Source organism: Lepidochelys kempii, chromosome 22 (genome assembly GCF_965140265.1).
Source record: "Lepidochelys kempii isolate rLepKem1 chromosome 22, rLepKem1.hap2, whole genome shotgun sequence".
Taxonomy (NCBI): Eukaryota; Metazoa; Chordata; order Testudines; family Cheloniidae; genus Lepidochelys; species Lepidochelys kempii.
The window spans coordinates 8,761,109-8,787,524 of record NC_133277.1 but is presented as its reverse complement, the minus strand read 5'-3'; the positions used below and the strand labels follow the sequence as shown (position 1 = coordinate 8,787,524).

Genomic DNA, 26,416 nt, shown 5'->3' with positions numbered 1-26,416 from the left:
TAACACAGCTCTGCTGTGCAGGGGTTCAAGTCCTGTGAAAAGCGAAGCTTTAGGAAGAGAAGCTGACTCTGGGGAAGGGGCTGAATGAGATCAAATGCAAAGAGGAGCAATAGACGCGGCAGTATCCTGAGTAAGGATGCTAAAGCCTGTAAAGTGCCGAGAAATGGACGTGGTGACCTGGACAGGGAGCTCAGGTTCTCGCTTTTCTGAAGCAAATGGAGACAGGGGCTGGGGTGAGAGTACAGGGTGAACCCAGCCGCTTCTCTCCTCTCCCACGATTGGCTTGTGAGGGTGCGAGGGCAAGGTAATCCCCATCGCTGCATCCTGACACGGCATGCAGATATCTCTAGGGAGGCCAGCCAGGTGCCATCTCACAGCAGGCTCTAGCAAAAGGAGGAATGGCATGGAGGAATCAGGGTCTACTTTTGATAAGTTTTAGGGGAAACGATGGCACTGAGCATTAGAAAGAGGACAGTAACATTAGCCTGAAATGCTGCTATTTGACACTCAGATGTAGTGCCAGCGTGTGTTGCTTTATCCTGACTGGCCGGATGGAGCTGTGCATGGACCCAGACTGACATGGGCCGGGGGATCCGGGCTTTGGGTTTGAACCTGTTCTCCCCACTTCCTCCATTCTCTCAAACACCCTCCTCCTTTCACACCGCCTTGAAATCTTCTGTGGACCCGCCCCCGTTTCTTGCCATTTTCCTGTACTCTCACCCCAGCCCCCACATTTCGGAGGATCCAGCGGGGAGCAGGGGAGGAGCATTCAGAAAATCGGGGAGCTTTTCTGCAGCTTCCAAACAGCACGTGCGCTGTCCACCCTGGCAGACACCGGAGTGGGGAGGTGCAGAGCTGCAGCAGGGTGACTTACACCCAATAATGTGTTACATTTCTGTGTCAGTTCTATACCATTAACCACCGGTCATAATTATAATGTACAGCGCCCTTACACCGAGCAGCTGCTTCTTCCGCTGATTTCCCTGGGATGACTGCGTAGTAAGGGGCTGCTCGACACAAGTCAGTGTGTCCGAATCAGGCCCATTGCACTTATGATTGGATTCAATTCAATCACGTGAGCAAATCATACCTATAAGTGCCGGGTAATAGCCTTTATATCCCTTCGCCATACATGCCCGGAATCAAAGCACAGGCTCACCTCTGTGCTTAAAACTGTCGCAGAGCTTAAGACGGTGTACCTGCTGCTGCCCCCTCCTGGATGGAATATGTCTCCTCACAGGTCTATCAATTTGCTGTATCCACTGAACGGGAGATATTGCTCCTTTAGCTCAGTGGGTTGAGGCTCAGTTGTCCTGAGTTCTGTTCTCTGCATTGCACATCTGCGTAGGCAAAGCCAGAGAACCAGCACAACGGCTCCATTTAGAAAAAAATAGACCCATTTATTTCTTGGTCTAAAAATTTCAGCTGTCAGCAGCGCAAAGTGGGAATATGGCGTAACCACTTCCACTGCCCCGCTGCCCCACTTCAAGCACAGATCGCATCAGACCGGGGTCACAGCTGCCTTGTGCACAGGCTAACAGCTCCGAGTTGGGCTCAGCCACAACAACAGTGCAGACCTTCCAGTGTGACGTGTGCTGAGCCGAATCTCACCTGAGAGGTGGCATCGCCGGACACATCCCAGCACAAGGGTCTTCCCGTTGAGTTGGGAGAGACTCCCACGCTATCCCCTGCTACCAGCATGGACAGGGTGTGGCTGGAATGCCCCAACGCTTTGTCGAGATTCTGGCGTTAACTTCTTGGTGTAAGGAAGAGCAGCCCTTTGGCATCTTCAGAGTATGCCTGGGGGCTGGCTACATACACAATGGCCCCAGGATTGGGGAAGTGCAAAGCTAAACTTTCCATCCCCTTTGGCCTCATCCCGACCTGGGTTTTGGGCTCCTAAAATGATTCCGTCTCCTCTGTCCTAGAAGCTGGGATGCTCATGGCACGTGGGCCAAATATTCCACCATCTGTGCAGTCTCCCTCATAGAACCAATGACACTGTAGCATGCAAATTAGCTGTAGAGTAAGCATCGTGATTGGCTGAGTTCTGCCAATCTCACAGTGGTCTAGGACTCTTGGCATGGCAGAGATTTGTGCCTTACTGTAGCTGTACCACGCGTGGGTGTAACTGGTGAAGTCAGAGTGGCTGAGAACTTAAAAACTGGAGGGTAACAGACCGCAAAGCCCAGGGAAGATTGAACCTGGGGATAGTCTGAACAAAGAGCTCTCAGCCATGCTTGTAGCTGCTTCCATCGCTTCACAATGACTCACCAGGCATCTTGGGCTTCTGAATGACAATCCTAGCATCTTATTACAGGTTACATTAGTGTCCAGGGGCCCCTGTTAAGACCAGAGTCCCCTGCCCCCAAGATCTCATAATCAAAATAGACAAGACAGAAGGTGGGAGCAAGGGCATATTAATAGCCCTGTCTGATAGATGGGGAGCTGAGCCGTAGATTAAGTGATGTGCCGAAAGTGACTCAGTGTGTGGCATAGCTGGGAATTGAACCTCACTCTCCTGAGTGTTAGCCCACGGCACCGTCTTTCTTCTCTAAATGCATACTGCAGTGATGCAGTGACTCAGGCATGGATGCGTCTATCTTAGCTGTGTCCCCCCCACCAGTCTTTCTTCTGTCGCTAATCTTGTCTCTCCACTCTCACTTCCTAGTGGGTTCATCGCTGTTGTATTTAAGCAAAGGGATGTCTTTTTACCTTCCCCCAGCCCCACACCGTCGTAATTCTGATCCGGCTAGAAACAATTGATTTTCTAGAAGGAAACCCTGCTGGAGAGAAGTCAAAGCCCATTGAATTCCAGCCCACGAGACGGCGTTTCATTGTCCTATCAATGAATTGCTCACAACGCCTAATTTAACTTTCTGTAATTAGCACAAGTGCATCCTTCTTTTTTTTCCTTCCTCACCCGTCCATCCCCTGCTTCCTTTTCACAGTGCCATTGGTAATTCCAAGAAGTTAATACCTGATTAGTAAATATGATGATAAAAGAGTTCTGGCTGCATCAAGGCCTCCATTTACAATCCGCCTCTGATTGAAAAATTACGTTCAGTTCAGTAATAATTGATGAAAATGGGCTCCCTTCTTCTGCAGCTGATTTGCTTTGTAATTGTGATTTAATAATGTAAATATCACTTGTTTTCTTCTGAAAATGAATTGCTTTCTGATTTGTTAAAGCCGGCTGCTGTGTTCCTGCCTATCTTCTTCCTAACTGGAGACCAGTAGGCTTGTTTGCAAAGGATTTTGGGAGAGCAGAACCGTCAGCTGACTCCTTCGTGATGAAGTGGATGTGGGCTGGGGTGCCTAGGGTGGGGCGGGTACAGCTGCCGTAACCCAGCATGGGCTCTGTCAGAAAGCACAGCACTTCCTGGAGTACAGGAATGGTGACACCTAGTTCCTGCATCGCGCTTTTCATCTATGGATCTCAAAGTGCTTTACAAAAGAGAGCAGTGCTGTTATCCCCAGTTTACAGATGGGGAAACAGAGGCACAGACAGGGGCCATCATGTGCCTAAGGTCATGGAGCAGGCCCATGATAAAGCCAAGAATAAAACCTGGGTCTCCTGAGTCCCAGGCCATATCCGCTGGACCACACTGCCTCTGCACTGACTCTTTTACACACTTTGAAAGCACCATATTGTGCCCTGCCCCTATGCTGGGGCAGTAAGGGCGGGGTCTCCCTGTGCACCTGTGTGGGGGCTGGGTATCATTTGTGTGCTATTCTCATATCAAGGTATCCTCTCCTATACAGGCAATCAGGGTACCCCTCCAGGAAGATTCCTTGTGATGGAGGGTACCAGTTCTTCATCGCCCTCCCACCCCCACATTGGAGGCCCTGCTGCTCTGCTACACCCTGCCCCCCAGAACTGCTCCCTGACAGGAAAATAGCACCAAGCATTAGGCTTGCAGGCTTGCCTAGAGAGCCATCCCAGCTGCAGTCATTTTGGGGGGAACCACTGAGATCTGGTCCTGCACCAGCTAGAAGGGCAGGAGTCCAGCAACAGCCAATCAAGGCCCAGCAGGCCAGAATAAAAAGAGCTGCCTGCTGCTACCAAAATCAGTTTCTGGGTGGAGCCAGAGGAGCGAGGAGGGATGCTGCCTAGACTACGGCCAAAGGAACCAGGCTTGGCCAGGGACCACCACTGGCTGTAGCCAGTGGCAAGAGTGCAGATGATTCAATTCCAGAGAGGGAATTTAGCCCCGAAGGGGAAGAAACTCATTCGCTTATAATTGTCCCTGAAGGGCACAAGGAGCTTCTAAGTTTGTTGCCCCCCCCCGGAAGGGATGGTTGCACTGTGGGACCTGGCCGGTGGGCCGAGCCACAGAAGACCTGCAGAGGCAGACAGGCAACCTGCAGTAAGGGCTGGGAGCTGAAGAGCTCAACCTTCTAAGCTCCTAATTTACAACCATGACTGAGACATGCCTTGCAGAAAGCCCCAGCTCTGCTGGAAGTGTTGGTGCTTGCTGCTAGCTGGAATCCCCAAAATGGAAGCTGATGCAGACAAATCAAAAATAAGATCCCAGACTTTTCCTCCTGGCCACCTTTCACCCCTTGAATCTCTCTTTCTCCCCCGTCTGTTCTGCCTTCTTTGCCGCTTTTTTGACTACCAGGACTCGAAACAGGTGGAGAACTGTCGGTCAGGCTAAGCTCAGGACTGAGACCATGAGGTCAGAGTAGTTCAGGAATGAGGCGGGTGTGATATTGGCAAAGGGTTGGGTCAGGAAAGCTTGCACTGCACCGTCCTGTTCATGGCCCGTTCCAGCCAGCCCTGTCCATCCTTCCCTATGAGCACATCAGCCCCCTGGGGCTGAGTCCTATCCCAACTGCTTTACTCACTGCTGGCTCACCCTGGCACAAGAGAGGTATCAGGGCAATGGGTAAATAAAAAGGCACCCTCAGAAAGCAGGTCCCCTTTGCTGAGACGAGCAGCCCTAGCACCAGGTTCCAGTACCAGGCCAGTCTCCCGCGGATCATGATGTCGTTTGGTGACATGTTCGCTCTGGAGTGTTCTAATGAACTATGAAATGAACATAATGTCACTTGCTGATGCAAATCTGCCAACACTGCTGCCACTGTTAGTAGGTGCTTTGCCTGGGAGCTAATACAGGTAATTTAAAGATATTAACAAATGCTGTTAATTAGTATCATTATCATACCGCTAGGGCTATGCACAGACAGATAATCCTGCCATGTCAAAGTGTCTCCAATAAAAAAAACCCTGTAGGATGAGGGAGAAGGAGATGGATGCAGTCAGCGCTGGAGGACATGCCAGGACTGTCTTGCAGTTTGGAGCGAGAGAACCTGATCTTAGCCAGATGTGATGGATAAAGCAGTTGTTGATGATTCCAAAAGGGAAGCAGCCGGGACTCCTATAGAGAAGAAAGGGTAAATTCTGGACCGAGCAGTGTACTTTGCTTTCTCCTATAATGCCCTGTGTTCACTACCATACTGGCTTTGCATGTGTTTGTGATATTGCCTTTTTAGTGGCTGCCTCACAGAGAAGAGAAGGGACCTATTACCCCGGGTTCCTGTTAAGGGAGTTCTCTTTTAGCGCCAGTGTTTAAGGCCTATGTTTCTAGAAATGAAGAAGATATGCATCAGTGTGCATGATTTCCACAATAATCATCGGCCTGTGCAGCACATGGATTTGTCATTATCCCACCAAGCTTTCTGAGGATGCCGTGCACGCTCCAAAACTTTCAAGCCAAGAAGGGTCACTCACTGAAAATTCCAGATCTGGATCCAAACTTCCCCCGTGGTCCGTGGAGACAGGATTTCGGGTTGGTCCATCATGGAGAGCCAGCCAGCCAGCAGTGCAGGTTGGATTCTGGTGCAGATCCAAACTGCCCTGAAGTTTGGGATGCTCAGATAAGGAATTGGAGTCCAGTGCCCTCTCGAATTATGATGTATCCCATTCCATTCCAGCAATGGCAGAAACATACCCTAACTCCCTTGTTCTCCTTGCCCACCTATCTCTCACTGAGCAGAGCATGTGCCTTCTCCTCCCCCTGTTTAAAAACTGCTGTGTGATAATGTCCTGGCAAGATCATTTCCATATGCTGGACACGGACTTTGGACCAACTAAGTAGAACAGGCCGCAGAAGAATCCATCTGAGGCTTTACTTGAGTCTCAGGGAAGGCTGGTTGAGTCTTGGTGGGAAAAATCCTCCTTTCTTGTACTGATGTTGCTTCAGTGGAGTTGGTCTAACGAATTGGAAACACTTGCCCCATCAGTTTTGGTTAGTGTTATAAGGACAGGGGGATGGGTGGTATGGAGTAGAGCTGCCTCTTTCAGTAGTGACTCCTAGCATCCTAAACCTGAGGCTCCACCCTAGCAGCCTTTCCGCATCATTTACTGCCCAGCCGGAGCCAGCTGACCTTCTGGGTTTGCAAAGACCCTGTTGCATCTGGGTGTATCATTCAAGATACTCCTCTCCCCCAGCTGGGCTGCCCCTGCCTTTCTCCCATTGTATTGATTCTGGGCTTCTAGTGTCTTTAGCTATATCCTGTTTCCATCTGGCTGGCTGGCTGGAAAAGTCATACAGATGTAATTAATCTGCAGCACTGGGGCTGCCTTGCCAGGAAGACTTTGCAATTATGTCACCCATTGCGTGCTGGCATCTCAAAGGGCTGTATTGAATTCCCACCACCACCACACGCGTATGAATTAGAGCATTAGTAGTACCCCCGAGGAAGAGCTGTCTCTAGAGAGGTTAAGCCACTTACCTAAACCCACACAAGTCTGAGAGGGTTGGAGCTAGAACCCAGGAGCCCTTATTCACAGTCTTCTGTTCTACCCACTGGAAAGCACTAGGGGCAGCCTTCGGTTAATGGAATATGAACCTCCCTCTATTAAGGACATGCCCATTTTTAAAGCACCTGCTGGATCTGCATTGCAGCTGCCGCCCCGTGGAGTTGAAGGTGTTGCTTTCAACCTACCATGCATTTTATTCATTGTTATTACTGTTTGTATTAGACCAGGACTCCATTGTGCTAGGTGCTGTACAAACAAAACAAAAATGTGGTTCCTGACCCAAAGAGCTGCAATCTAAATAAGTTACTGGGACCTGCCCATTTGCCTGGGACCTGCCCGCTCCCCACCCCACCCCTGGCCACATGGCTGGAGAGATCGTCTCTTTCCTCTCCCACCCCGTGCCACATTGCTGGAGCTCTTGAGCTTGATCCCCTGCACTGGTTCTCCATGAGAATGGAAGGCTCTGTCCCCTCCCGGACTGTAACTGTTGACCTTTCGGGCACTTTTGCACAGCCCACCTGTGTGAGAGAGTATCAGAGGAGGCAGGGTGTTGGCGACTAGCAGCGGGTGTGGATGGGAGTGCTTGTCTGCGGCAGGGCACGCCTCCACGTTTCTTCTGAGGAGGGCAGGGTCATACGTGTTGGGTGCCTGAATCTTCTCCTCCTCCTCACCAGAGTAACAGCTCCCATCACAGTCACACATTGGCTTTAGGGTTACCTTGCGGCTCTGGGAAAGGAGACCGAGCACCCGGGCAGCAACAGGAGAGTGTGTGTGTGTGGGGGGGAGTTCTGCAAAGCCCAGTCACAGCTGCTGCAGTCAGAGATGCTCCCGCTCATCCCACACCCCAGCCAAAGAGCCTCCTCTCGCGCCGCCAGCCAGCAGGATGCTGACCCCAGGGCGCTTTCTCCAACCCAGGCTGACTTCAGCACAATCCAATCCCTGGGATTAATTAACACAGTGGGTTTATCACATTTTTCATTAACTCCGGCGTGGTGGTGGCATCTCCGGCCTCCGACAGGGACGAAATGCACTGCAGTTCCCGGCCCCGCACTTAATTAGCGAGGGGAATCCGCTCCTCCATTGCAGCAATTAGATTCCCAAATGGGGAGGGGAGGGCAGATGGCTGGTAGCTTGGAGAGCCCCCCCCCAACATCCCTCTCTCCCCTCCTTCCCCCCCCACAACTCCTGCCTTCCCCCTCTCACCTCACTGCGTCTCTCTCCACCGCTGTGCCCCCCCTTTTAGGCCTCTGTAGTCGTGCCCCCCCAAGGCATCTCCCTTTTCACATTGTGTCAGGTACCGGAGCAGAGGAAGTGCTGGCTGTTATTGGTGCTAAACGCGGGATGACAACAGCCCGGGCTCTCCAGAATAGTGCGTATCTGGGCGAGAGGCATAAAGGCCCCTGTATGGCAGTGCCGCAGGATGCCAGATGCTGGGCTCGGACAACAGGGGATGGATCGCTTGAGGATTGCCCTCTTCTGTTCATTCGCTTTGACACTGCTGGCGCTGGCCACTGTCAGAAGACAGGATACAGAGCTCTATGGACCATTGGTCTGACCCAGTAGGGCCGTTCTTAGGATCGAAGGGAAGGCTGCAGCCAGCAGGCTCTGTGCTTCCCTTTTCCCGTCATGCTTCTGGGTCATGCTTCACCTCGGAGGCCTTCTTGCTGAAGGGCCTCAAGTGGTTCAAGGAGGGGCCTTAGAGGGCATCACTTGGGTAGGGTGACCAGATGTCCTGATTTTATAGGGACAGTCCCGATATTTGGGGCTTTTTCTTCTATAAGCTCCTATTACCCCCCACCCCCTTCCCGATTTTTTGCACTCGCTGTCCGGTCACCCTACACTTGGGTGAGATGGGAAGAGAAACTTGCAGCTCAGCTCCCCTGGACAGGTGTCTGCCTGGGAGTGGAGTGGGTAGCTGGAGGGAGGCGTTAGTCAAGCAGCGTTAGACCGGCTAGAGTCCAGTGGATTTAGTACTGATGAAAGGAGACCAATGAGCAGCGCTAGGCACCAGTGACCTTTGTTTATCCTAAGGGAGGCTGGGGCCCTGCTTCGCATCAGTCAGTCAGCGAGGCAGGGATAAGCCATGTGCTGCAAAGCACCCAGCAGCACATTCCAGTTCAGCCCCGTCCCTGAGAGACCCCAGCGTATTTGTTATACAGCCAGACGCGAGGGGGCATGGTGCACGACCCGGCGTGCGCTGGCCGCTCTGCCGCAGCAGATCCCGGCTCCGGCGTGACCCCCACCACTTCATGATTGATGGCCCCATGTCTGTCACGCAGCCTCCGTCTGAGCGCACCCATTTGTATCCTTGTAGATCCTTATCTCTCTAATGTAGCGAGCTGGGCTTATCTCTTCCCGAGGCCCCTTCTCCACAGAAAGAAATCACCTTGGTTATTTATGTATTTCTGTCGCTGGCTCGTCGAATCTATTTTCTTTCGCTTCCAATCATCTTTTATAGAGATCGCTGGGCGGATAGGCCGGGTCCATAATGACCCCAGGATTATGGGATCATTACAAAGAAGACTCACTTACAAAGTGTTGCCGTCACTCATCCACTTCATCTTTCCCCCCACCATTATTTTTTCGTCTTCCCACTCCACCGTCCCTAACCCACACTCTGTGACTTTCCCTCTCTGGGGATGGTTTTGTCTTCCAAGCAAGGAGGTTTTGCAGTCGATATTGTTATTTCCTGGCTTGAAACGCTTGGTATTCCTGGTGTTAATGTCAGCAAAGTGTACTGGAGCTGTCGTAAGGGCAGTGATTCTTGTATGTGGTTTTGTGTCTAATATTTATATTCTGGCATATGAAAATGATTGTGCAGCGATCTCTTATGCTTTGATCCTTACAGGTTAAACTCAGACAGGCTTGGTCAGTGTCTGGGGATGTGACATTATTTCAGTAGACGCTTCTCCCAGTCTCTGGCAGACATTTTTCCCTACCCCACCGACCAGTTTCGCACAGCTGCTTTGAAAAGGCCCGGAACTGAAATAGCAGTCGGGGGCTGCAAATCAGGAAGGAAGTGCAGTGGCAAAGCTCTGTGCATGTGTGTGTTATGCCTGGGATAGCAGGGGGTATTTCAGCTGAGTCCTGGGGGGTCCTGGTGGAGAGACGTGGAGAATCATAGAAGATTAGGGTTGGAAGAGACCTCAGGAGGTCATTTAGTCCAACCCCCTGTTCAAAGCAGGACCAACCCCAACTAAATCATCCCAGTCAACAGTTGCACAATATATGGATGGCAGAGCTGGAGTGGAATCCAGGAGACCTGACTCCCAGTCCCATTTGTTCACCAAGAGACCATTTGTTAATAATAATTTAGTCCCCAGCCCCCAAAACAATGGAAAGTGTTTTTTTTTGATGGGGGAGAGACACCTGCCCCGTGCAACACTGGGAACCCAAACTCAACAGCAAGGTGCTAAGGAATGACCATGGGAAATGATACTGAGTGGTTTAATATCACTGCCCCAGCAGATTGAAATGCAGAACAGTGAGCAAACTGCATACATGGCAACAAGTTGAGGAGCTCTTCGCATGTATTTCAGGTATAATAATCAGTGGCATTGTCAATAGAACAGATTAGGGTTATTTTACAATATGGGATAGATTCTGTGCTGCAGCTCATGACATATGCAGCATGGACCAAAGGGAAGGGGTTGGCTTTACTTCTGCACTGCTTTGGGAACAACATGTCCCCTAGGATAAATCTGAGCAGCTCCTGGGGTTGTAGCCTTCCCAGAGCTGCCTGTCGTCCATGCACCGGCCCAAAATAGCTGTAGCCCAAAGCACTGTGGCTGCTCCCCCACCTAACCCAAATGTGATCCCCGCCATGCCCCAACATGCTTACATTGGCCCTGGCACTGCTCCAGCCTGGAGGAGTTGTTCTTTGGCCCCTTGCAGCTCATGCAGCACCCCTATATGCTTCTGGAGCCAGATCTGCGGAGACTCAGTCCCAGGGTTCTTATGTAGGCAATAATGTTTTACAATGAAGGACCACCAGGATTTTACCTCTTTTACAGCTGCAGTGAGATATGGCCCCTGGAGTCCTGTGAGTGTTTCAGAGAGCCTGATTCTGATCCCAGATAAACCAGCCTAATCCTGAGTTAAACCCCCTGAAGCCCCCAGATTTACCCCAATGTAACCGATCCGGATCAGGCCTGGAGGTCTCCATTCCATCAAACCATCAGATTTTATTCCCAGTGACCAACGGGAGTGGAGGTGGCAAGCTGGTGGGTTGATCTTTCCATTTGCACCTTCTCCCTTGCAGGCCGGGGTTTTGTGAGCGAAGACGAGTACTTGGAGATCTCTGGGATCACCCGGGATCAGTCCGGGGAGTACGAGTGCAGCGCTGTCAATGACGTGGCCGCTCCAGACATCCGGAGAGTAAAAGTCACCGTAAACTGTAAGTAGGGCACGACTCTGCACGACACACTCCCTGATCCCGCCTCCTGGCTTCAGACAACACTGGGCTCAGGCTAGTTGTGGGGACTTTTCACACAGGTCATTTTGGCTTTTACCTGAACACTGGGGGCTGTAATGTAGTCTGCTTAGAGTTCCACAACTTACTGTTCTGTTCTGTCTACCATGCCATCGAAGGGTACGTCTACATTTCAAGCTGAAGGTGTAATTCTCGGCTGAGGGAGACATGCCCATACCAGCTCCCATCGAGCGAGCATGCTAGTAATCAAGTGTAGTCATGGCAGGCCGAATGCCGGGAGGGGCTAGCTGCTGGAGTATGATCCCATCCCAGGCACTGGGCACGTACTCAGGGTGGCTCGCCTCTCCCGCCACTCCCACCAACGTGGCTACACTCTATTTTTAGCATGCAAGCTGGATCAGAGCTAGTACATGTTCGTCTCCTTCAGCTGGGAATTGTACCCCTGGCTCAGAGTGCTGATGTGCCCTGAGTGGGGACGGCTGCTCCTGAAGTGTGACTTTCCTTTCCCTACCTGCCAGCGTTGAGATCCAAGGGTCTTGATTCTTCACCGCTTTGCAGGGGTCTAGAAGACGATGAAAGGCACAAGATGATGGGGAAACAGAGCTGAGATCCTAGTATTCCAGTGCCGGCGGGGGTGTGCGTGTGTGTTAGAACAGCTGAACTAGAACCATAAACTCCTGAAAAAAAAATAAAGCAGATAACATCTACGTCAGCATCCCTTAAAGACTATTTATAGCTGGAACATAAATGGTAATACCCTTTTCCTCAGGAGCAATTCAGGGGGGGAAAAATCTCTAGTGGCTCACCACACACAGAGCACATTAAAGATCCTTCCCTTTAGGAAGGAGCTTGTAGCTCTTTTATATCCACTAAATTGCTGTAAGAAAATCACATATATACATTTCATTAAGCTTAAAGCATTTACATCTTAGGACAATTTGTTCTTTAGAAGCATGGTTAGGAATTCAGAGCCCAGACGCTTTAAAGACTTCAGAGGACATGCCAAGGCAGAAAAGCTGGAGTGGCAAAGCTTGTCGGCATTTCAGGAGTGACTCGAATTCTTTTGCGCCTCTGGGAAGCTTAAAAAAACCTGAGTATTTTTGGGATGAAGGGCTGCATCTACTCCTCTGCTACCTGGTGCTCTTTTCTTTTTCAATCAGGGCTCCACTGTTGTAATCCTCTTTACACCTGACACAAGGAGAAGTGGGTTTAGCAGAGATGGGTGAAACTGGAGCGGTCGGTCTATTCTTTGAGCGTACAAAACCAGGATTGGTTTGGCTCAGGGTTACACTTTATAGCGACCCTTCTAAGTGCAGGGGAGAGGCAAGACTTCGCATACATTGTTCAGGCTTTGGATCATCTCTCCAAACTCGTCTTTTTGTCTAGGTCCTACACAGGTGTTGGCCTGTTTGTAAATTTCTCGGCACAACAGAATGGGTTTAAAAGATGCAAAGCTACTTAGAAACCAGGGAATTTTCCCGATCAGATTAGAAGAACTTTAAAGAAAGCCCACTCGGGCGTGCGAACTACGTGGCTATGAATCAGAGGAGTCCTGAAGGAAGGAAAGAGCCTTGTGCCTTCAAAGTGTCCCTATTTAGGGGACTCGTCCAATTCGCATCCAAAGGTGGGATTAGGGACATCAGGGACAGCACCCTACAATGGAGCGTCTCTTCTCATTCTGCAGGCTCCTAGTTTCCATCCTGTGCATGTGGTATCTCGCTTGTGAAATGTGTGTTTCCCACAGTCATGTGGTCTGGGGCAGATGGTGGGAGGACCAGAGGTTCAATGTGTATCTGAATTGACACTTGGCATTCACCTTATTCATTTCTGAATGACCTAGAGCTGACTTGGCTACCCTGGGCCTGAATCTTTCTCTCTGTCCCCAGAGCAAGAGATGGGGCATGGGTAGCAATAGTCCAAATATCATCTACGTTGCCCTACCAATGTGCCCCAGTGTTGATCCGGCGAGGGGGCGAGAGGAGACTTTGGTCTCCCTGGCCGTTTCTGCCTTTGGTTGCTCTACTGAGACTGCTCACAAGGAGTCCAATGAGTGTTGGTCGTGGTGCAGGAGGTCACTGTGTGGTCCTCCGCCCTTCTAGGACATCTCATTTCATGACGGCCGACAAACAGCTCTTAGACGCTCACCCTCTCGGCTGTCCCATGTTGGCCAGATATTGGCCATTTTTGTAGGGAGGGGTGACCACCTTGTGCTGGGAGTGTCTCTGGCCCTCTCTGCTGGATGGGGCATACTTGCTGCCAGCCCCGCCACCTCAGCTGTCTAAGCCGTCCTAGCTTTCGGCCCACCTCCCTCACCACCAGTGGGGCTCAGGGGCAGGGTGGCTCGTTTTGTCCCTGCTCACACAGGGCTTTTCCCTCTTGCTATGAGCCCAATTTCCACCCTGCCCCAACACACTTAGGGGTGCTGCGTTCCCACCCCACGTGGGAAAGGAGAGCCCCAGAAGTAAATGGGGGAGAGCACAGGCCAAAGGGGGCAGATGAGGGGTGGAAGGAGAGACAGGAGAAAGGAGATGGCTCAGGGGTGGGTTGAGAAGGGAAGGGGAAAGATGCTGAGCAAAGCAATGGCAGTCAATTGTGTGTCCTTTATATGAAGGGTCAGTGCCTAATACTGCCGCTCATGGGTGTGGATCTGTGCCCCCCCCCCCCACCGCCATCCCAGGAGGGCACAACCTAGACTGGGTTCCAACCAGCCTCATAACAACACGGCTCCACATCCCCTCACCGTCCTGAACACCCCTCCTCATCCCCACGTCTCTCTGAGCCCAGCTTGTGCTCGGGATCCGGAGCCCCTCACGGCAGCAGTACTGTATCCCGGGGCCCCAGCCCTCCCTCCGGAATAATGTCCCTTTGCTCTGCAGACCCACCGTACATCTCCAATGCCAAGAACACTGGTGCCTCGGTGGGCCAGAAGGGAATCTTGCGCTGCGAGGCCTCCGCCGTCCCTGTCGCAGAATTTCAGTGGTTTAAAGAAGAAACCAGGTACCTAAACAAGCTGCCAGGGCCTGGCAGATCCCGGGCTGCGTTCTGGGCACAGATGGGGAGTGCTGAATTCCCTGGGTCAGGATGGCCATCTGTCAGCATGGGAAGGAGAGAGAATTACACTTCATTTTAATATATTTATAGGGGGTGGGGTGGGGGGATCTTGCTGCAGACGTCTCTTTAAGTAAAGGATCCTGTGGGAGGCGCATCGGGATCTGCAATTAAAACATCCAGGTCCCAAATCTCACAGCTGTGTTTAGCAGTCTAGCTCAAGCAGAGCTAGCATGGGTGTCTACACCTCGGCTGGAAATTAAACCTCCCCGCTCCAGTGTAGACGAACCCTCAGTGATGGCCTGGTCTGGGGGTCCCCTTAGCTGGAAGAACCTTCTCAATAACCAGGCAGAAAATATCCAGGACCGGGGAACCTTCAGGAAGAGGGGGAGACTTTGGGGCAGTGGCATAGCTCCACTATCAGGAAAGCCATTCTGCTTTAGACCAGCCGAGGAGCTAGCCCAGTGTCTTGGTGACAGCCAGCTGGGAGGTCCTGATTTGGGGACTAGTGGGGCTTTCCCCACTAACCTAGATATAGCTGGTGTGACTGCATGGGGATGGGAATTGATCGCTCCTGTCACTGGGGGGCCCGGCCCTTCGTCTTTCTCGCCCCGCAGGTTAGCCAATGGGCTGGATGGAGTGAGAATCGAGAACAAAGGTCGAATGTCCACGCTGACCTTCTTCAATGTCTCGGAGAAGGATTACGGCAACTACACCTGCGTGGCCACTAACAAGCTGGGGAACACCAATGCCAGTATAATTCTGTACGGTAGGTATGAGGGGCTGAGCCTGTGCTTTGTGAGGAGACGCTGCCGGTACTGACGGAGGGAGCTGGATAACCACCAAGCCTCACAAAGGGTGGAATTCAACTTCCTGCAAAGTGCCAGTCCAAGGCTGTTGGCGCCTTACTTTCAGGGCTTACGTGGCATAGGCCTGTGTTGGGTCCTCTGGGGGAAGAGTGAATCTGAATCTCGCCTGCAGAGAGGTGTGAGGCAAAACAAGAGAAGGGACGTTACCACAGCAATGAACCCACCATCCTGAGGAAGTGGACTCTGGCCATTTAATTCAATGCTTCCTCCTCATGTCCAAGCTGCAAATAAACAAGGCCCTTATGCTTAGAAGAACCCGACCCTGCTTATTCACTAATGCACACAGATGTATACTGCTAGCAGCCGAGTATTAAAGGGAGCCGTTTTCTCTTTCTGTGAGCAAAATGTGATGTCACTTCACCAACTCCCCCCCCACACACACTCCTCCCCTTGCCCCAATGATGATATTAAATCTAAAGCCTCGTGTCTCCAAAGCACTGTACAAACATGAATGACTCCTCCCAGCACTTCTCTGAAGTAGGTAGGCACTGTCTCCTGCATTTGACAGATAGGTAAACTGAGACATGCAGTGAGTACATATGAGGGGGTAGGAGTCAGTGGCTGAGCTGGGGTTAGGTAAGCCTGGCTCCCAGTCCCAGTCTTGTTCCACTAGACTATGCAGCCTTGGGAAAGAGATCTGGTCCCCTCGCCTGGAAAAGGAAAGCAGACCCTTCCATACCTTTGTAGTGGTCTCCGTCTTAGTTCTGCACCTCACTAAACCGCTTCCACCTTCACGCCCGTGCCTCCAAAATGCCACCTCCATGGTCACAGTCCTTGCCAGCCGACCTGTTCAGTATTTTCTCAGGGCAATGCAGTGAGTGGGCCCAGGGGTCAGAGACATTGCTCTGCCAGGGCCTCCCTTTAAAGCCAGGGTTGCATTCTGCAAAACTGATGTGTCACAGAGTGGAGGGGTTCATGTTTATTGTCTCCTAGTCCCTCCTAGACTGCTGGCTGTTGAGTTCACCTGCCAGTGTCACCTGGCATCTGAAAATCTGGTCGTGTACTCTCCCTATGCCTCAGCCCCAGTCACTGTGATCCCATGTACTTATCTGATACTTGTTCTGACACTCAAGGCCGAATAGGATATAGCTTCCTCTGCAGTAGACTCTCATCACTGGGGGCTTTTCTACACCTGGGGTTATCCCAGAATAACTATTCTCAAATAACTCCACGTGTGGACACTCTTATTCTGAAATAAGATTGCCTTGTTCCTGTGTAGCTTAATCCATTTTCAAATTGGATTAAGCTAAACCAGAACAAAGCTTGCTTATTCTGAAAGAAGTATGTCCACGCACAGAGTTATTCAGGAATAGCTATTGTGCTTTAAATTCACAGCCTCCCTTAATCTGAATTGTCTTTCAAATGTAGACAAGCAAATGTGAGTCGGGATGTATGGAGAGAGACGCTGTCATTTTTCCCGATGGTAACCACACTTCCTGTCTGTCCTGTGTAACCATGTCAGCGGCATGTGCATTATTATCAGTGTGTACTCACCTTTCTAATGATCATTCTTTCATCAACTGTCTGAAAACATGAACTATGTATTTTCTCCCCCTCCCCTTTCTGTTCTCTCTCTGTCTGTCTCCATCGTCCTCTGTTTTAGAAATAAGTGAACCCACAGCCCTGGCAGGTTGGTACAGCATGTTCCTCCCTTCATTTGCTTGCAACACCCAGACGCCTTTGCCTCGTAGGCTTGTTACGAATGATGACTGACTCCTACATCAGCCCAAATGGGCAAGCATGCGTAGATTTAAGGCCAGCGATCTGTTCTAAGGAAGGATGGAAGGAAGGAAAAGACCAGGCACGGATTTTTCTTCTAAGCAGGAAGGAGCCAGTTTGTATAAATACACATTAGTCACAGCCGCCTTGGTCCCATCTTTGCAGAAATCAATCTGGCAAAGTGTATTCCAGTTTCACGGACCCATGCACGGCTTTGCAGTGCCGTTATTTTGGTCGGCCGTGATCGAATGAGACTCTAGTTGTTTTGTACAAAGCAGGGCAAACTGAGTTATACAAATGTAACAGGGGACATGACGTTCACTCGGATAATCAAAGGGTTTGGACAAATGACTATCAGTAAGTGCCAGCAGTCTGCAGCGTTCCTAAAATCCTGCAGAGAGAGGCTGCAGAGTTTATCTGATCGGCTTATGCTTTGAGGAGTTCCCTGCACATTTCAATTTCAGATCTCTGAGTGGGTGCAAATCCATTGATATCAGTGGGGCTGCACAGTTTACGCCAGGTCGGACGCTTATTTGCTTTCTACATTTAAACAACTCAAAACCCTCAGAGCACATAAACAGCAGAACCAATCTGAGGGCACCTCTGCCGCAAGATGGTTGAGGGTTTTGTCTGAAAGGTGACCTGCAAAGGAAAGCAAAGATTGGGTGTGTGCCCTTTTTTGGTTTCTTTATGATATATTTAAAAGGTGCTTGAGTTGTGGGGACATGGGAAGAAGTATGCACTTGCTTCATTTCTCCATTAGAAATGGAGGTCTTGTTTACACTATGTCCACTAGAGAACTTGGAGGATTTGGACATCCCCAATACCGAGGAACTGAAACCTGATTAATTACTATTGTTCTTGTTTTTATTATTAAACCTGTTGAACACAAATGTCCCACAAACAGAAGAAAAGTTCTCTCTGTTAATTATTCACTATTCCATCACCAAAGGCTGACAAAGCTTGGCAAACTTTTCTCTGAGACCCCAGCAAGTCTTCCAGTGAAAGCAGAGATGACCAGACTTCATATTTCTGCTACTTCTAATAGCTTCAAACAAACGAACATATGCTTGATGAATTAAATAAATATATAAGGCTGCCTTTGTACATCATAAAGACATCAGAAGGGGCACCCTCCTAATGTATATATTTTTCCCCTTCAGGACACAGTTAAAGGGACACTGTCAGTTTGCGAGAAGCCCAGATTTTTAATTCGGGGTAGACCAAATCTTTACAAAAAGCTATGATGAACAGAAATACGCCCATTATTGCCTCACTTCAGTTCTAATGCAAACAGCTTTATGGATTTTGTACAGGGGAGGTAGGGCTATTTGTAAGGTAAACCTTGCACCACTGAAGTGCTGAATGACCAGAAGAAAGCGAAGCCAAGGCAAAGCCTCCTTGCTAGGTATAATAGAGTCTGGTTTCATAGTTTCATTCTCAAACAAAGCGGCTAGGATGGAAATAAACGTCTTTGTTTTATGTAATCGAAGAGAGTGACTATACACAATTCTGTATATTATTAAAGTATATGATTTGTAATCAGTGGCTAGACACAGTTCCATTATCATTTCTCATTAACTCATTGTTACGGTTGGATTCCATTCTACCCCAGCTGTAGAAGTTAACTCAGCTATTTCTGTGCTGTGTAGTCCCTTCCCTCCTGCAGCTCTCCTTCACTTTTGCCTCCCGAGATATGAGGCTTGGGTCCAGGTTGCTGTGCACTAATCAACAGCTGCTGCTCTTCAGCACAGCATTCCCTGCTCGAGAGGGAGAACATGAAACAGGGTGGCAGACGTCCTGGATGGAAGGGCTTTGTAAAGACACACTGCTCTTGAGGAAAGAGTGCCAGCCGTTACAATGAGAGACACAATATTAACGTTCAGGGCTAGTTTTGGACACGGTTGGGCCCGGGAGGGGGGGGCACGTGCTTGAGGTCACCAATCAAATAAAGGCAATTGTCCCTGCTTTGTCCTTCGCTGGATGTGTTTCTCCCCCACAAAAACCACCCCGCAATGCAGTGTGACTGGACGGTTCTCCTTGCAGGCAGAGCAGAGAGGGAGCATTAAGCACAGGGGTACAGATAAGAGCAGACAGTCAGCCCACACATGGGGAGGGTATGGATGGAAGTGGGTTCTGACATGAGGACACCCAGGGTGTTTTGGGGGGAGGGTCCTCAGTGTACGGGGGCATGTATCAGAGCTAATGCAAGCACATGGGGGGGGGGGGGGCGTCAGGGATATAGCGGGTGCATGTTTCGAGGCTGCCAAGCCCCTATGAGGGCATATAAGGGCCACGGCGGGCGGAGGTGGAGGGGGGGTCTCAAGGCTATGCGGGCCCCAGCATCTACCTGCTGGGGGCGTGGCGGGGGCGTGTCAGAGGCGTCTCAGGGTCGTTTCGTGGGTCAAGAATGCCTTTAACCTGGGGGTGTGAGGGGGCATGGCAGGAGCGTGTCAGGGTTGTGGTTCGCCGATGCCTTTAGTCTGAGGGCGTGGCGGGGGCGTGTCAGGGGCGTGTCTGTCTACAAGCTATCTAACTTCTGGGGGTGTGGTGGGGGCGTGTCAGGGGCGTGTCGTTCGAGGATGCCTCCAGCCTGGGGGGCGTGTGAGGCTGGTGCTTTCATGCCTTCAGCCGGGGGGGGGCGTGTCAGGGGTGTGTCTGTCTACAGACCATTTAACTTCTGGGGGTGTGGCGGGGGCGTGTCAGGGGCGTGTCTGTCTACAAGCTATCTAACTTCTGGGGGTGTGGCGGGGGCGTGTCAGGGTCGTGTCGTTCGAGGATGCCTTCAGCCTGGGGGCATGTAAGGCTTGTGCTTTCATGCCTTCAGCCGGGCGGGGCGGCGTGTCAGGGGCATGGCGGGGGCGTGTCGGGGTGTGTCTGTCTACAGACCATTTAACTTCTGGGGGTGTGGCGGGGGCGTGTCAGGGGCGTGTCTGTCTACAGACCATCTAACTTCTGGGGGCGTGTCAGAGGCGTGTCAGGGGCGTGTCGTTGTTCGAGGATGCCTTTAGCCTGGGGGGCGTGTGAGGCTTGTGCTTTCATGCCTTCAGCCGGGGGGGCGTGTCAGGGGCATGGCGGGGGCGTGTCAGGGGTGTGTCTGTCCATGAAGCGTCTACCTGCTGGGGGCGTGGCAGGGGCGTGTCAGAGGCATGTCAGGGTCGTGTCGTCGTTCAAGAATGCCTTTAACCTGGGAGTGTGAGGGGGCATGGCAGGAGCGTGTCAGGGTTGTGGTTCGCCGATGCCTTTAGTCTGGGGGCCTGGCGGGGGCGTGTCAGGGGCGTGTCTGTCTACAAACCATCTAACTTCTGGGGGTGTGGCGGGGGCGTGTCAGAGGCGTGTCAGGGGTGTCTCGTTGTTCGAGGATGCCTTTAACCTGGGGGTGTGAGGGGGCATGGCAGGAGCGTGTCAGGGTTGTGGTTCGCCGATGCCTTTAGTCTGGGGGCCTGGCGGGGGCGTGGCGGGGGCGTGTCAGGGGCGTGTCTGTCTACAAACCTACTCACTTCTGGGGGTGTGGCGGGGGCGTGTCAGGGGCGTGTCGTTGTTCGAGGATGCCTTCAGCCTGGGGGGCGTGTAAGGCTTGTGCTTTCATGCCTTCAGCCGGGGGTGGGCCGTGTCAGGGGCATGGCGGGGGCGTGTGAGGGGTGTGTCTGTCTACAGACCATCTAACTTCTGGGGGTGTGGCGGGGGCGTGTCAGGGGCGTGTCTGTCTACAGACCATCTGACTTCTGGGGGTGTGGCGGGGGCATGTCAGAGGCGTGTCAGGGCGTGTCGTTGTTCGAGGATACCTTTAGCCTGGGGGGGCGTATGAGGCTTGTGCTTTCATGCCTTCAGCCGGGGGGGGCGTGTCAGGGGCATGGCGGGGGCGTGTCAGGGGTGTGTCTGTCCATGAAGCATCTACCTGCTGGGGGCGTGTCAGGGTCGTGTCGTCGTTCAAGAATGCCTTTAACCTGGGGGTGTGACGGGGCATGGCAGGAGCGTGTGAGGGTTGTGGTTCGCCGATGCCTTTAGTCTGGGGGCCTGGGGGGGGCGTGGCGGGGGCGTGTCAGGGGCGTGTCTGTCTACAAGCTATCGAACTTCTGGGGGTGTGGCGGGGGCGTGTCAGGGGCGTGTCGTTGTTCGAGGATGCCTTTAGCCTGGGGGTGTGTGTGAGGCTTGTGCTTTCATGCCTTCAGCCGGGGGGGGGTGTGTCAGGAGCATGGCGGGGGCGTGTCAGGGGTGTGTCTGTCCATGAAGCATCTACCTGCTGGGGGCATGGCGGGGGCGTGTCAGAGGCGTGTCAGGGTCGTGTCGTCGTTCAAGAATGCCTTTAACCTGGGGGTGTGACGGGGCATGGCAGGAGCGTGTCAGGGTTGTGGTTCGCCGATGCCTTTAGTCTGGGGGCCTGGCGGGGGCGTGTGAGGGGTGTGTCTGTCTACAGACCATCTAACTTCTGGGGGTGTGGCGGGGGCGTGTCTGTCTACAGACCATCTAACTTCTGCGGGTGTGGTGGGGGCGTGTCAGAGGCGTGTCAGGGGCGTGTCGTTGTTCGAGGATGCCTTTAACCTGGGGGTGTGAGGGGGCATGGCAGGAGCGTGTCAGGGTTGTGGTTCGCCGATACCTTTAGTCTGGGGGCCTGGCGGGGGCGTGTCGGGGGTGTGTCAGGGGCGTGTCTGTCTACAAACCATCTAATTTCTGGGGGTGTGGCGGGGGCGTGTCAGAGGCGTGTCAGGGGCGTGTCGTTCGAGCATCTACGTGCTGGGGGCGTAGCGGGGGCGTGTCAGAGGCGTGTCAGGGTCGTGTCGTGCTTCAAGAATGCCTTTAACCTGGGGTTATGAGGGGGCATGGCAGGAGCGTGTGAGGGTTGTGGTTCGCCGATGCCTTTAGTCTGGGGGCCTGGCGGGGGCGTGTCAGGGGCGTGTCTGTCTACAAGCTATCTAACTTCTGGGGGTGTGGCGGGGGCGTGTCAGGGGCGTGTCGTTGTTCAAGGATGCCTTCAGCCTGGGGGCGTGTAAGGCGTGTGCTTTCATGGCTTCAGCCGAGGGGGGCGTGTCAGGGGCATGGCGAGGGCGTGTCAGGGGTGTGTCTGTCCATGAAGCATCTATCTGCTGGGGGCGTGGCGGGGGGCGTGTCAGAGGCGTGTCAGGGTCGTGTCGTCGTTCAAGAATGCCTTTAACCTGGGAGTGTGAGGGGGCATGGCAGGAGCGTGACAGGGTTGTGGTTCGCCGATGCCTTTAGTCTGGGGGTCTGGCGGGGGCGTGGCGGGGGCGTGTCAGCGGCGTGTCTGTCTAGAAACCATCTCACTTCTGGGGGTGTGGCGGGGGCGTGTCAGGGGCGTGTCGTTGTTCGAGGATAAAATCAGCCTGGGGGCGTGTAAGGCTTGTGCTTTCATGCCTTCAGCCGGGGTTGGGCCATGTCAGGGGCATGGCGGGGGCGTGTCAGGGGTGTGTCTGTCTACAGACCATCTAACTTCTGGGGGTGTGGCGGGGGCGTGTGAGGGGCGTGTCTGTCTACAGACCATCTAACTTCTGGGGGTGTGGCGGGGGCGTGTCAGAGGCGTGTCAGGGGCGTGTCGTTGTTCGAGGATGCCTTTAACCTGGAGGTGTGAGGGGGCATGGCAGGAGCATGTCAGGGTTGTGGTTCGCCGATGCCTTTAGTCTGGGGGCCTGGCAGGGGCGTGTGAGGGGCGTGTCTGTCTACAAACCATCTAACTTCTGGGGGTGTGGCGGGGGCGTGTCAGGGGGGTGTCGTTGTTCGAGGATGCCTTTAGCCTGGGGGGCGTGTGAGGCTTGTGCTTTCATGCCTTCAGCCGGGGGGGGGCGTGTCAGGGGCATGGCGGGGGCGTGTCAGGGGTTTGTCTGTCCATGAAGCATCTACCTGCTGGGGACGTGGCGGGGGCGTGTCAGAGGCGTGTCGTGGTTCAAGAATGCCTTTAACCTGGGTGTGTGAGGGGGCATGGCAGGAGCGTGTGAGGGTTGTGGTTCGCCGATGCCTTTAGTCTGGGAGCCTGGCGGGGGCATGGCGGGGGTGTGTCAGGGGCGTGTCTGTCTACAGACCATCTAACTTCTGGGGGTGTGGCGGGGGCATGTCAGATGCGTGTCAGGGGCGTGTCATTTTTCGAGGATGCCTTTAGTCTGGGGGGGGCGTGTGAGGCTTGTGCTTTCATGCCTTCAGCCGGGGGGGGCGTGTCAGGGGCATGGCGGGGGCGTGTCAGGGGTGTGTCTGTCCATGAAGCATCTACCTGCTGGGGGCGTGGCGGGGGCGTGTCAGAGGCGTGTCGTGGTTCAAGAATGCCTTTAACCTGGGGTTGTGAGGGGGCATGGCAGGAGCGTGTGAGGGTTGTGGTTCGCCGATGCCTTTAGTCTGGGGGCGTGGCGGGGGCGTGTCTGTCTACAAGCTATCTAACTTCTGGGGGTGTGGCGGGGCGTGTCAGGGGCGTGTCGTTGTTCGAGGATGCCTTCAGCCTGGGGGCGTGTAAGGCTTGTGCTTTCATGCCTTCAGCCGGGGGTGGGCCATGTCAGGGGCATGGCGGGGGCGTGTCAGGGGCGTGTCTGTCTACAGACCATCTAACTTCTGGGGCTGTGGCGGGCGCGTGTCAGGGGCGTGTCTGTCTACAGACCATCTAACTTCTGGGGGTGTGGCGGGGGCGTGTCAGGGGCGTGTCGTTGTTCGAGGATGCCTTTAGCCTGGGGGGGGCGTGTGAGGCTTGTGCTTTCATGCCTTCAGCCGGGGGGGGCGTGTCAGGGGCATGGCGGGGGCGTGTCAGGGGTGTGGCTGTCCATGAAGCATCTACCTGCTGGGGCGTGGCGGGGGCGTGTCAGAGGCGTGTCGTGGTTCAAGAATGCCTTTAACCTGGGGGTGTGAGGGGGCATGGCAGGAGCATGTGAGGGTTGTGGTTCGCCGATGCCTTTAGTCTGGGGGCCTGGCGGGGGCGTGTCAGGGGCGTGTCTGTCTACAAGCTATCTAACTTCTGGGGGTGTGGCGGGGGCGTGTCAGGGGCGTGTCGTTGTTCGAGGATGCCTTCAGCCTGGGGGCGTGTAAGGCTTGTGCTTTCATGCCTTCAGCCGGGGGGGGCGTGTCAGGGGCATGGCGGGGGCGTGTCAGGGGTGTGTCTGTCCATGAAGCATCTACCTGCTGGGGCGTGGCGGGGGCGTGTCAGAGGCGTGTCAGGGTCGTGTCGTCGTTCAAGAATGCCTTTAACCTGGGGGTGTGACGGGGCATGGCAGGAGCGTGTCAGGGTTGTGGTTCGCCGATGCCTTTAGTCTGGGGGCCTGGCGGGGGCGTGGCGGGGGCGTGTCAGGGGCGTATCTGTCTACAAACCATCTAACTTCTGGGGGGTGTGGCGGGGGCGTGTCAGAGGCATGTCGTTGTTCGAGGATGCCTTTAACCTGGGGGTGTGAGGGGGCATGGCAGGAGCGTGTCAGGGTTGTGATTCGCCGATGCCTTTAGTCTGGGGGCCTGGCGGGGGCGTGGCGGGGGTGTGTCTGTCTACAGACCATCTAACTTCTGGGGGTGTGGCGGGGGCGTGTCAGGGGCGTGTCTGTCTACAAGCTATCTAACTTCTGGGGGTGTGGCGGGGGCGTGTCAGGGGCGTGTCGTTGTTCGAGGATGCCTTCAGCCTGGGGGCGTGTAAGGCTTGTGCTTTCATGCCTTCAGCCGGGGGGGGGCGTGTCAGGGGCATGGCAGGGGCGTGTCAGGGTGTGTCTGTCCATGAAGCATCTTCCTGCTGGGGGCGTGGCGGGGGCGTGTCAGACGCGTGTCAGGGTCGTGTCGTGGTTCAAGAATGCCTTTAACCTGGGGGTGTGAGGGGGCATGGCAGGAGCGTGTCAGGGTTGTGGTTCGCCGATGCCTTTAGTCTGGGGGCCTGGCGGGGGCGTGGCGGGGGCGTGCCTGTCTACAAACCATCTCACTTCTGGGGGTGTGGCGGGGGCGTGTCAGGGGCGTGTCGTTGTTCGAGGATAAAATCAGCCTGGGGGCGTGTAAGGCTTGTGCTTTCATGCCTTCAGCCGGGGTGGGCCATGTCAGGGGCATGGCGGGGGCGTGTCAGGGGTGTGTCTGTCTACAGACCATCTAACTTCTGGGGGTGTGGCGGGGGCGTGTGAGGGGGCGTGTCTGTCTACAGACCATCTAACTTCTGGAGGTGTGGCGGGGGCGTGTCAGGGGCGTGTCGTTGTTCGAGGATGCCTTTCGCCTGGGGGGGCGTGTGAGGCTTGTGCTTTCATGCCTTCAGCCGGTGGGGGGGGCGTGTCAGGGGCATGGCGGGGGCGTGTCAGGGGTGTGTCTGTCCATGAAGCATCTACCTGCTGGGGGCGTGGCGGGGGCGTGTCAGAGGCGTGTCGTAGTTCAAGAATGCCTTTAACCTGGGTCTGTGAGGGGGCATGGCAGGAGCGTGTGAGGGTTGTGGTTCGCCGATGCCTTTAGTCTGGGGGCGTGGTGGGGGCGTGGCGGGGGCGTGTCTGTCTACAAGCTATCTAACTTCTGGGGGTGTGGCGGGGGCGTGTCAGAGGCGTGTCGTTGTTCGAGGATGCCTTCAGCCTGGGGGCGTGTAAGGCTTGTGCTTTCATGCCTTCAGCCGGGGGGGGCGTGTCAGGGGCATGGCGGGGGCGTGTCAGGGGTGTGTCTGTCCATGAAGCATCTACCTGCTGGGGGCGTGGCGGGGGCGTGTCAGAGGCGTGTCAGGGTCGTGTCGTCGTTCGAGAATGCCTTTAACCTGGGGGTGTGACGGGGCATGGCAGGAGCGTGTCAGGGTTGTGGTTCGCCAATGCCTTTAGTCTGGGGGCCTGGCGGGGGCGTGGCGGGGGTGTGTCTGTCTACAGACCATCTAACTTCTGGGGGTGTGGCGGGGGCGTGTCAGGGGCGTGTCTGTGTACAGACCATCTAACTTCTGGGGGTGTGGCGGGGGCGTGTCAGGGGCGTGTCTGTCTACAAGCTATCTAACTTCTGGGGGTGTGGCGGGGGCGTGTCAGGGGCGTGTCGTTGTTCGAGGATGCCTTCAGCCTGGGGGCGTGTAAGGCTTGTGCTTTCATGCCTTCAGCCGGGGGGGGCGTGTCAGGGGCATGGCGGGGGCGTGTCAGGGGTGTGTCTGTCCATGAAGCATCTACCTGCTGGGGCGTGGCGGGGGCGTGTCAGAGGCGTGTCAGGGTCGTGTCGTCGTTCAAGAATGCCTTTAACCTGGGGGTGTGACGGGGCATGGCAGGAGCGTGTCAGGGTTGTGGTTCGCCGATGCCTTTAGTCTGGGGGCCTGGCGGGGGCGTGGCGGGGGCGTGTCAGGGGCGTATCTGTCTACAAACCATCTAACTTCTGGGGGGTGTGGCGGGGGCGTGTCAGAGACATGTCGTTGTTCGAGGATGCCTTTAACCTGGGGGTGTGAGGGGGCATGGCAGGAGCGTGTCAGGGTTGTGATTCGCCGATGCCTTTAGTCTGGGGGCCTGGCGGGGGCGTGGCGGGGGTGTGTCTGTCTACAGACCATCTAACTTCTGGGGGTGTGGCGGGGGCGTGTCAGGGGCGTGTCTGTCTACAAGCTATCTAACTTCTGGGGGTGTGGCGGGGGCGTGTCAGGGGCGTGTCGTTGTTCGAGGATGCCTTCAGCCTGGGGGCGTGTAA

The 26,416-nt window shown here is 54.1% G+C and overlaps 1 protein-coding gene across 2 annotated transcripts in view; it reads left to right on the top strand.

Annotated features, from left to right (window-relative positions):
- The window catches only part of LOC140901626 (opioid-binding protein/cell adhesion molecule), a 329,783-nt gene that overhangs the window by 283,199 nt on the left and 20,168 nt on the right, over nt 1-26,416 (top strand). Inside the window, exons 4-7 of one of the 2 annotated variants that reach the window (XM_073320813.1) lie at nt 11,031-11,165; nt 14,078-14,198; nt 14,867-15,018; nt 16,722-18,338. In XM_073320813.1, the coding sequence (XP_073176914.1) occupies nt 11,031-11,165; nt 14,078-14,198; nt 14,867-15,018; nt 16,722-16,831 (518 nt within the window). In that variant the 3' untranslated portion in view covers nt 16,832-18,338. Of the gene's footprint in view, nt 1-11,030; nt 11,166-14,077; nt 14,199-14,866; nt 15,019-16,721; nt 18,339-26,416 lie in introns of those variants that run through there. The other variant, XM_073320814.1, reaches the window with a different exon arrangement.